General features: G+C 45.1%; 1 protein-coding gene across 1 annotated transcript; it reads right to left on the bottom strand.

Annotated features, from left to right (window-relative positions):
• Nucleotides 1-549: 549 nt before the first annotated feature.
• Nucleotides 550-9,403, bottom strand: LOC133470982 (uncharacterized). The gene is made up of 5 exons (XM_061760018.1): nt 9,228-9,403; nt 8,614-8,655; nt 8,392-8,473; nt 3,488-3,766; nt 550-3,255 (listed from the first exon to the last, which is right to left on the bottom strand). The coding sequence occupies exons 1-5, from the start codon at nt 9,387-9,389 to the stop codon at nt 2,921-2,923; spliced, it is 900 nt and encodes a 299-aa protein (XP_061616002.1). The 5' UTR covers nt 9,390-9,403; the 3' UTR covers nt 550-2,920.
• Nucleotides 9,404-11,724: the final 2,321 nt, after the last annotated feature.

Genomic DNA, 11,724 nt, shown 5'->3' with positions numbered 1-11,724 from the left:
TGTACATATGAAAAAAATGAAATGATTAAATATTTCACTGTGTGCTTTTGAAGCTGTAAGATATGAACCTGCACAATATTTTGCTCTGAACATTTCAAAGATCAGCAGAAAACTGACGACAAAAATTGAAAATCGAGAAATCCCTCCCTTTATTAAATTCAGGACGACACCCGCAGTAGGTGAAATCAGCAGAGTAGTGAAACTTTTTGGGTTTTTTTTTTTGCGTTACGTATACATCTTTTTCTTGCTGAATCAACCTCACCAGACTCAATCAAACCCACACTCCTATTAACATCTACCACATGCTTAGAAACAATTCTATCCTCTTAAATACATTTGAAACTCTTAAAAATATCGAAAGGCACAGCAGTACTGTACACTATGTGAATTGTATTCCTTGTAATAATATGTGTTTTAGTCTTAATGTTTTCTGATAATATTCCTCCCAAGCCCGCTGCCCCCAACCAATTCCTCCTCCCTTACAAAGAACCTCACGTTTTTGTAAAGGCAGAATTTTTGGTGCCATGTAGTTGGCTTTGGCCAGATTTGTATCAAATAAAAATACTGAGACATACTTACTGGTTAAACTGGTGGCTTCACTGCCCCACTTTCTCTTTTGTAATCAAAGCGTAGTTCTGCTCGTTAGCGTAGAAGACGCAGTTTTCCGGGTTTGATTAAGTGATGTTCAAGTGATGGAAGCGAATCACAATATATGAAACCAGTCTTTTATTGTTTTTATACAATGATTATTTTTTGTGTCTTTTTTTTTTATTTTTACAAATTATTGAACAATCTAAAGTGCTGATGGTTTGCTCTCTTTGACATGCAATGTTAAAGGTGCAACAAACAGGCCTTTTTTGGGGGTGGGGGCGCGGGGGGCGTCCTGAAAAGGGATGCTTTTGACACCTGCGATATGCAATTCTGGTCACGGAACGAATGGAATTCCTGAGTCCAAATTGTTTGTTCTTTCAGAAGTGTGCTTTAAACTGGTAGCCGTTCGCATTCATCAGTCGCAGCTCTCAGTTTCAAAAATGGCGGTGAGCCCGAAATGAAAGCATGAAACATGTGAGCTGAAGCCTTTGAGTTCTGTGCGTTCGATATAATGGGGATTACTGTATTTTGCACAGTAGAAGCGCTCTTTTATTTCGATGCTGTTTTTGGGTGGCTGGGACGGAATTTCACAATGGAAAAAAGATGACTTGAGATACGAGAGTTTTGTTACGACATGGTACAAAAGGAATTGTTTTAATGGCAGCGGCGGCTGGGGAAGTTCGTCCGAGACGTACACGGGTCCATCTCTTATGATTTAGGCTGGATTTACACTGCACGGCTCAAGTGAGACAATTTCAGATTTGTTGCTCGCAATTGGATTTTGCGTCACGGCACCGTAAAGACAAATGAAGACAGGCGCTCGAGTGTCAGGACGCTTTCCCCAAAGTTGACCACCAAATCTGTCAGGCCGCCAGACGCTGATCCCCCACGGCCGCAGGTTGCATCAGGTCTTCTGCTGTGGAAAGTTGTCTTCAATTGCACCACAAGTCGTTTCGTGCGCTGCTGCTGACAAATGTGTCGTGTTGATCATTCGAACTGCAAGTCACAATGTGCCTCACATGTGAAAAGTCATCCCAACCTTTTGGCCACTATCTTGAGTGCTGCAGATCAAAGGGGTCTTTGATGACAGGAATCCAGATTCGCCGAGAAGCTGGTAATTAGTTTCAAGTCCAGCAGGCATCCTTTAGTGGCCGTCTCGCACAGTGAGGCGACTTGGGAGAATGCAGTTTTATCAGTTGTGGGGGGTCACTACATCATATTAAAAAATATATATTGATCAGAATTGGAGTTGTGCCATCGTGGACGTGTGCGTCGCTCAACTTCCTATAGCTGATGTCATGCTGAACTTCTATCGACAGTAAACTTGTTGAGCGTGACTCATCAGCACCTCGGCTGGCAGCAGCCAAGGAGTGCACTCCATTTTGCATTTTTGTCATTGATCATCAATCTATTGGTTGAATATGTCCAACTAAAGTTTAAATAACAACTGCGATCAACAACATTGTCACATTTTGACAAAAGTATGCTTTGACAGAGTTGTTTGATAAAATCAAGAACAGGATTATATAAGTATATTGCAGAGATAACGGTGTTATTGTGATGATTTCTTACAAATTTAGCAGACAGAAGAAAGCAACCCGATGAATTAAAACAAATCTCCTCCAATACACCAAAACCAGCAAAAGCCTTTGAGCGTGAACTTAACAGAAACATTGTAATTGCACAATCATCTCCATGAAGAACAAATTCCATCTCTGTTTTCAAATCCAAGTATGATGAGAAAGCGTTTACGTGGCAATATCCTCTTGTGTTCCAACACCTGGAGGAAGACGAGCATAGCGATTAGAGCACATGAATCCACCTTGAAAGAGTCCAGAGCATGTGGCCTCTGTGTGAGCTAACTCAGAATGTGAAGGTTCCTGTGTCTCACTCTGAAACAGTCTCAGAAGCCAACTCGGAAATGGGGTTAGACGTGAGCTCGGAATCAGTGTCAACAGCTGCGGGAGTGCAAACACAGTGAGAGATGTGTTTTTTGCGGGAACATATCCTCCGTAATTCGCTGTTTTTGATCTGATCAAAACCATAGCTAATATAAAAATATTGCTTTGGCGCCATCCCGTGGCATCGTGGGGCGAAGGAACTACGTTGAGGTGAGAAGATGAGCTTCATTTCGTCAGAGCACAACCTGTCTGATAGAAAAAAAGTGCTTTGCCGCCATCTTGGGGGCGAGTGCTGCCGGCTTTCAAACCGGACATATGGGAGTTGCTCGCTTATAATTGAATTAGCCCATGTATGGCTCTCCCACAGTTCAGTACTGAGGGCCGAGGAACACAACTCAACTAAGCTGTACAAGAACATTTTCATTTAATTATGAATTTAAAAGTCTTTCTGTTATTCTCTGTATTAGGGAGAAAGTGAGGATGCTTCTTCTCTCCAGCTTGGTGACGATGTCGTCCTTCATGCCGGACAGTCGGAACACACATTCATTGTGCTCTCCACGTCGGCCGTCACCTCCACTTTCAGGTGGGCTGTCGTCTGGAAGGTTCCATCGTGGTTGGGGAGCATCTCGCCCATCTCTACGCCCTCGTGGAGCTGCTCGCCGTCCTTCCTCCAGAAAAGGTCGGCTTTGTAGGGGTAGAAACCTGTCGCGAGGCAGGTGACCGGAGAGGACGATGTCTTCTGGAGAAGAGACACCTTGGGAAGCTATGTGTGTAAAGTGAGACAATGTATGGAAGACCAAAGGTAGCGAGAACAAAACATGGAAACATGAAAGGAATGTGAGGACAAAAGATGGAGATAATGTGGAAGAAGGAAAAGATGGAGAAAATGTGATTAGAGTAAAGGCTCTCTCCTTTACTGATGAGAAAATGAGTGCAAGTTGTAATACCCTATAGGGCATTCCAATGGGGGGCATGCTAACATAATGTAATTGTACCTGTTCTCAGGAGGAAGTCCTTTGCATTTTTCACAAACTTATTCAACCAATAAGGACAAAGCTCAGTGAAGTAATGCTTCCTGTATTGGTTCAACATGTCCCCTTGGTCCAACCTGTGTTTGGTGACGAGAGCTTGTGGTTGAACAGTGATCCATCTCATTGTCTCCAACTCAAATGACAGGAAGTCTTCTCCGTTGTAACGGATGTGTTGCAAACCATCTAACTCAGCAGTCTCATCATCCCATTTACGATCAGAGATCGCCTGGACCATGTGAACACCTGAGAGTAGGACACACACACCCACGCACACAAAGTGACAGGAACAGGAAATCATTTTTCATGAACATTACATTCCGGTACACTGCAAACCTGACATCCTGAGACAAAGGCTTGTACATTCCAAAGATCGGACACCCAGATGAGGGATGTAACGATTCATTCATTATAGGAAATAGGAAATAACACATTGGATTTACGCACTGCAGACTTTATATGGAGGTGGAGGTGTGTATGTGTTGTATTTCCAAGAAACATGGCAAAATGACAAAATATAGTCTATACTCTTTTATTGTATTGTCCCATGGTTTATTTCAATACTTCTTTGTTCTTGTGTGACTTTTTAGCTAAAGTGTTTCTTGGTTCTTTCCGCCATACTGTCTCGGTGGCTGTACCAACCCCCCTTTTCTCAAGGACAAGATGAGATAACTTTGTGAATAGTTTTGTCCTCAATCCCCTCCAATTTTTTTCAGTTTAATTGGGGATTGCTTTCGCATATGTGTCTCAGAGACAGGCAGAGACGTGGGCACTTGTAACCTTTCTTGACTGTCTCTCTTTTTGCAAAGATATTATTAAAACTACAAAACACAAGATTGTTTCCTGATTTAATTTCCAAAACAAACTTGGTTTCAGGTGTGTGTAGGTTTGACTGCCAGGGGAGTGATTGATAATCTAGGACCAACGCACGAGTCCTACCTCCACCCAAAGAATTAAGGACAGGGGGACTGCTGGGGGTCTGGATGTCAGCTATCACCTCAGGATCCAAACGGACCTGTTGTCCTCCAAACGAAGAATTACGGTAAAGAAAATTTTTATTCCTTGAAAACTGGACAATTCCATTTGGAGGACTGTATTTGAAACAATCTTGCCTTTGCATTTATTGGTCATTGCTCTCAGCATATTCCATTAGTAGGGTCCGAGTTCTTATGTTTGGGTTAAAGGCTAGGTGAGGGTCCTGGCTTAGGTTAAAGCACTCCCGCTTGGAGTTCGGAGGTTAAGGGTTTAAGTTCCCAGGTCAGATGCCGACAATCAGGGGCAAGGGTCCCCAACAATTTCGAAGAATTTTGAATATTGTAAAAATTAGGAGCGCTTCTAATGGGTACTGGAAATGGGAAGTGCGAAGAGAAAAGTGAGTATGGCCGAATTACCAGTTTACACATCCCCTATTATGTCTTGTATGAGAGAAGAATATGGAGAGAAATCTGTGGAATGTGTGGAGATGTGGATAAATGAATGTGGTTTCTCAGCAACATGGAGCCTGTGTACAACAACTCAAAAAAATAGGTTTAGGGAAAATAAAGTTGGTTGAGAAGGAACAAAGAATTAAAGTCGAGTATATGGAATTCCATCCATCCATCTTCTTCCGCCTGTCCGAGGTCGGGTCGCGGGGGCAGTAGCTTAAGCAGGGATGCCCAGACTTCCCTCTCCACAGCCACTTCCTCCAGCTCTTCCGAGGGGATCCTGAGGTGTTCCCAGGCAAGCCGAGAGACGTAGTATCCTGGGTCTCCTCCCGGTGGGATGTGCCCGAACACCTCTCCAGGGAGGCGTCCTGGATTCATCCTTAAAAGATGCCCAAGCCACCTCATCTGGCATCTCTCAATGCGGAGGAGCAGTGGTTCTACTCTGAGATCCTCCCAGATGACCGAGCTTCTCACTCTATCTCTAAGGGAGAGCCCGACACCCTGCGGAGGAAACCGCTTGTATCCAGGATTAAAATTTTTTGGTCATGACCCACAGTTCGTGACCATAGGTGAGGGTAGGAACGGAGATCGACCGGTAAATAGAGAGCTTTGCCTTTTGGCTTAGCTCCTTCGCCACCACAACAAACCGATACAAAGTCTGCATCACTGCAGACGCTGCACCGTTCCACCTGTCAATCTCCCATTCCATTTTTCCCTCACTTGTGAACAAGACCCCAAGATATGCCTAAAAATTATGTCCATAAAATTTATGAACAGAATCGGTGACAAAGGGCAACCCTCTGGCTGACTCCCGGCGGCCCCAAAGACAGAGCGGCGCTTGACTGGTGATATACCGACACACACTGCATTCAACATTGCTGTTCCTTTTATGTTATTTTTTCGCAATGAAGATGCGCTTGGCACTGATAACACTGCTTTGCTTAGGGTAGTTATTTAATTTACAGTCACCACCAGCCATTCTTTTACACAATTATAGCATTAATGTATACAACTATGACGTATAATTGATAGATCCCTTTGAATAAGAAAGATGTCTTCCCATCACAACAACTGTGACTAATGTAAATGTTAATATTGAACTCCCTGAAATGTAGAATCATTACTTGTAATCGTCAGAGGATCTATTCCGTACATAGATGTTTGGTCTGGGACCTAAGATGGAGCAGTTTGGAACTGCTTTAACAAATCTACAGTGGGCTGGGTATGGTGTAACTTGGCTTGGGAAAGGTGATCGAGGAATAACCAGGAATGTAGGACGGTCATTTGTCAGTTTTTAAGGTTTCGAGAAACTATTCACTCGTGGACATTTGGTCTGGGAAAAAGAGTTAAAATGCATTAATCAATGATAGAGAAATTTAAACAAACTTCTTCTTTTCCTTTTGGTTTGTCCCGTTAGGGTTCGCCACAGCATGTCATCCTTTTCCATCTGCTGCATCCTCCTCTCTAACACCAACTGCCCTCATCTCTTCCCTTACGACATCCATCAACCTTCTCCGTAGTGTTCCTCTTGTTCTCTTGCCTGGCAGCTCTATCCTCATCACCCTTCTACAATTATACTCACTCTCTCTCCTCTGGATGTATCTGAACCATCTAAGTCTGCTCTCTCTAACTTTGTTTCCAAAACATCAAACCTCGGCTGTCCCTCTGATGAGCTCATTTCTAATTTTATCCAACCGGGTCAATCCTAGAGCGAACCTCAACATCTTCATTTCCGCCACCTCCAGCTCTGCTTCCTATTGTCTCTTCAGTGCCACGGTCTCTAATCTGTACATCATGGCTGGCCTCACCACTGTTTTATAATCTTTCCCATTCATCCTAGCAGAGACTCTTCTGTCACATAACACACCTGACACCTTCCTCCACCCGTTCCAACCTGCTTGGACCCGTTTCTTCACTTCCTTACCACACTCACCATTGCTCTGGACGGTTGACCCCAAGTATTTCACCCTTGCAATCTCTTCTGCCTGTAGCCTCACTCTTCCCCCACCACCCCTCTCATTCATGCACATGTATTCTGTCTTACTTTGGCGAATCTTCATTCCTCTCCTTTCCAGTGCATGCCTCCATCTTTCTAACTCTTCCTCCACCTGCTCCCTGCTTTCATTGCAGATCACAATGTCATCTGCAAACATCATGGTCCACGGGGATTCCAGTCTAACCTCATCTGTCAGCCTATCCATCACCACTGCAAACAGTATTATTCTAACATACTTCTCTGCCACTCCAGAATTCCGCATGCAGTACCACAGTTCCTCTCCGGGTACTCTGTCATAGGCTTTCTCCAGATCTACAAAGACACAAAGTAGCTCATTCTGACCTTCTCTGTACTTTTCCAGCAACATCCTCAAGGCAAATAATGCCTCTGTGGTACTCTTTCTCGGCATTAAACCATACTGTTGCTCACAAATATCAATTCTGTCCTGAGTCTAGCCTCCACTACTCTTTCCCATAACTTGTGGCTCATCAACTTTATTCCTCTATAGTTCCCACAGCTCTGCACATCACCCTTGTTCTTAAAAATGGGCACCAGCACACTTTTCCTCCATTCCTCAGGCATCTTCTCACCCGCTAGAATTCTGTTGAGCAAGCTGGTCAAAAACTCACAGCCACCTCTCCTAGATACTTCCATACCTCCACAGGAATGTCATCAGGACCAACTGCCTTTCCATTGTTCATCCTCTTTAATGCCTTTCTAACTTCCCCCTTACTAATCATTGGCACTTCCTGGTCCACCACACTGGTCTCTTCTACTCTTCCTTCTCTCTCATTTTCTTCATTCATCAACTCCTCAAAGTATTCTTTCCATCTGTCCAGCACACTACTGGCACCAGTCAACACATTCCTATCTCTATCCTTAATCACCCTAACCTGCTGCACATCCTTCCCATCTCTATCCCAAGTACTCTCCAATCTGTTTCTCTGATCACCTTGGCTGTAGTGGTCCAGTCTTCTGGAAGCTCCTGTCTACCGAGAGCCTGTCTCACCTCTTCCCGAAAAGCCGCACAACACTCCTCTGTCACAGCTTCCAGCACATGGTTCTCTTCTCTGCCTTTGTCTTCTTAAAATTCCAAAAGAGAGCGAAAAGGAGGCTGCTCAAAATCTGAGGGAAGTACAACTCAATGTTCACGCAACATAATAATATTGATTGGATTAAGTTATCAGACTGTGTTTTTTTAAATGTTTTTTTATGTTGTGTTTTCTGTGTGTTTATGCGCAGCTGTGTGTTTTATGTGCACATTTTTCTGGCGGAGCAAACTTCTGCGCATTTAGCATACATCCACTCTTGGGCTTCCTGATTCATCTGAGCCCTTTGTTCACTTTGTGGACGAGTGTCATAACGAACGCCTTCGCCCGGTGGGTTCTCCGCTAACTTTGTGCATTCCTCACTGTGTGACTTCTATGTTAGAGGCGCAACGCTCCTCTCACCTGTTGTGTGGGTTCCTCGCCGCTCCCTTCTCATTACTCGGCGCAAGCGGTTGAGTTGAAAGCGCTCACTGAGGTCTGCCGCCTGGCGGAAGGTAAAGCTGTCACAATCTACAGCGACTCTCGTCATGCCTTCAGAGTGGTTCATGACTTCGGCGCCCTATGACCCCGTCTCCCGGGGGAATGCACGTGCAGATCCTGCGGCCAAGGCTGTATCGCTCCTACCTCCTCCAGCTCTCCTCTCCTCTTTTGTTTTGTCCTGTTCGGCTGTTAAATCAAGCAGAATGGAAGATCTGTATCCCTTTTATGCCGGAACATTTTTACTGTGTCACATTGGAGTTTTTAAGCTCCCACTGTGGTTTCTTAGTATTATAAGTGAAGTTTATTGAGAATTAGAGTCAAACAGGACAGTTTCTAGAGGAAACGAAGACAAAAGACAAAGCACTAATTGTAAACAGGATGAGAAAAGTACATAATTACATATCTACAACAATGAAACAGATATGAGTGTTGTATGGGGCTGTAGTGCTACACCCTGTGAGTGAAGGACAGGACAAGGGCAGGAGAAGAAGCATGCAGGACAAGGGTCGTGAACCTGGCTGTACAACTAAAGTGGGGTGGGATTGACTATGTACATTATAAAAGTCTATAGGGACGAGAGTATGAGTGAGGGGATACACAAGCAATTTGCATATTCATGATTTATTTGTCGTGATAAGTGAGTGGCCACACACCCTTTGAAAGAGTCCCAGGGGTGTGTGACTGCGGGCACATGCGAGTCCCTTGACAGCGTTTTACATGGACAAAGACTGACAGAAGTGCCCTATAATTGCCCGTACCGCAGAGGCTGAGGACCCCACCCAATCAATCGAGGTGCGGAATCGGGCCCAGGGGTCCTGCCGAGAGCAGCCTGGTGGATGGGACACGTCCAACACCGAGGGACCCAGAGCGGTCCGTTGGCCCCACCGAGGCACCCTGACAACTGGCCACCCGTTGTCCATTGTGCTTGCTCTCTCTCTCTCACTGTATGATGTGTTTAGGCCTGTCACGGGAGTAAATTGTTTTTTAGAACGATATATCCATCCATCCATTTTCTGACCCGCTTCTCCTCACTAGGGTCACGGGAGTGCTGGAGCCTATCCCAGCTATCATCGGGCAGGAGGCGGGGTACACCCTGAACTGGTTGCCAGCCAATCGCACAGCACATCCAAACAAACAACCATTCGCACTCACATTCACACCTACGGGCAATTTAGAGTCATCAAGTAACCTACCACGCATGTTTTGGGGATGTGGGAGGAAACCGGAGTGCCCGGAAAACTTAACTTCCATTAACCATTAACTTCTTAAACAGTTAACTTGCAAGTCCATGCAACATGCTGCCATTTTTTTGTCTTGTTTGTTGTCACATTTCTGTTGAGCCAATAATATATTACTCGTACACTCACTGTAGTAGTCTCGCCACACTGCACTATTTGCATATCTGTTGCTGACCAATACTGGCCACTCATGTGCCTGAGTCGCATCTGCAACATTTGCACAATCGACATTCTTCTTCTTCTTCTTCTTTTCCTTTCGGCTTGTCCCGTTAGGGGTCGCCACAGCGCGTCATCCTTTTCCATGAGAGCCTATCTCCTGCATCCTCCTCTCGAACACCAACTGCCATCATGTCTTCCCTCACGACATCCATCAACCTTCTCTTTGGTCTTCCTCTAGCTCTCTTGCCTGGCAGCTCCATCCTCATCATCCTTCTACCAATATACTCACTCTCTCTCCTCTGGACGTGTCCAAACCATTGAAGTCTGCTCTCTCTAACTTTGTCTCCAAAACATCGAACCTTGGCTGTCCCTCTGATGAGCTCATTTCTAATTTTATCCAACCTGGTCACTCCGAGAGCGAACCTCAACATCTTCATTTCCGCCACCTCCAGCTCTGCTTCCTGTTTTCTCTTCAGTGCCACTGTCTCTAATCCATACATCATGGCTGGCCTCACCACTGTTTTATAAACTTTGCCCTTCATCCTAGCAGAGACTCTTCTGTCACATAACACACCTGACACCTTCCTCCACCCGTTCCAACCTGCTTGGACCCGTTTCTTCACTTCCTGACCACACTCACCATTGCTCTGGACGGTTGACCCCAAGTATTTAAAGTCCTCTACCCTTGCTATCTCTTCTCCCTGTAGCCTCATTCTTCCCCCACCACCCCTCTCATTCATGCACATATATTCTGTTTTACTTCGGCTAATCTTCATTCCTCTTCTTTCCAGTGCATGCCTCCATCTTTCTAACTGTTCCTCCAGCTGCTCCCTGCTTTCACTGCAGATCACAATGTCATCTGCAAACATCATGGTCCACGGGGATTCCAGTCTAACCTCATCTGTCAGCCTGTCCATCACCACTGCAAAAAGGAAGGGGCTCAGGGCTGATCCCTGATGCAGTCCCACGTCCACCTTAAATTCTTCTGTCACACCGACAGCACACCTCACCGCTGTTCTGCTGCCCTCGTACATGTCCTGTATTATTCTAACATACTTCTCTGCCACTCCAGACTTCCGCATGCAGTACCACAGTTCCTCTCTGGGTACTCTGTCATAGGCTTTCTCTAGATCTACAAAGACACAATGTAGCTCCTTCTGACCTTCTCTGTACTTTTCCATCAACATCCTCAAGGCAAATAATGCATCTGTGGTACTCTTTCTAGGCATGAAACCATACTGTTGCTCGCAAATACTCACTTCTGTCCTGAGTCTAGCCTCCACTACTCTTTCCCATAACTTCATTGTGTGGCTCATCAACTTTATTCCTCTATAGTTGCCACAGCTCTGCACATCACCTTTGTTCTTAAAAATGGGCACCAGTACACTTTTCCTCCATTCCTCAGGCATCTTCTCACGCACTAGAATTCTATTGAACAAGCTGGTCAAAAACTCCACAGCCACCTCTCCTAGATGCTTCCATACCTCCACAGGAATGTCATCAGGACCAACTGCCTTTCCATTTTTCATTCTCTTTAATGCCTTTCTAACTTCCCCCTTACTAATCATTGCCACTTCCTGGTCCACCACACTTGCCTCTTCTACTCTCCCTTCTCTATCATTTTCCTCATTCATCAACTCCTCGAAGTATTCTTTCCATCTACCTAGCACACTGCTAGTACCAGTCAACATATTTCCATCTCTATCCTTAATCACCCTAACCTGCTGCACATCCTTCCCATCTCTATCCCTCTGTCTGGCCAGCCTGTATAGATCCTTTTCTCCTTCTTTAGTGTCCAACCTGCCATACATGTCATCATATGCCTCTTGTTTTGCCTTTGCCACCTCTACCTTTGCCC

Source organism: Phyllopteryx taeniolatus, chromosome 21 (genome assembly GCF_024500385.1).
Source record: "Phyllopteryx taeniolatus isolate TA_2022b chromosome 21, UOR_Ptae_1.2, whole genome shotgun sequence".
NCBI classification, from domain to species: Eukaryota; Metazoa; Chordata; class Actinopteri; order Syngnathiformes; family Syngnathidae; genus Phyllopteryx; species Phyllopteryx taeniolatus.
This window is presented reverse-complemented; position numbering and strand designations above follow the sequence as displayed.

Bases quoted from the DNA above. Each gene is read 5' to 3' on its own strand.
- LOC133470982 (XM_061760018.1), bottom strand. From the start codon at position 9,389: ATGGACAACGGGTGGCCAGTTGTCAGGGTGCCTCGGTGGGGCCAACGG. The intron at 3,767-8,391 runs GTGAGAGGAGCG...TCCTACTCTCAG, and splicing joins GCGAGGAACCCACACAACAG to GTGTTCACATGGTCCAGGCG. The intron at 3,256-3,487 runs GTACAATTACAT...TTACACACATAG, and splicing joins GGACTTCCTCCTGAGAACAG to CTTCCCAAGGTGTCTCTTCT.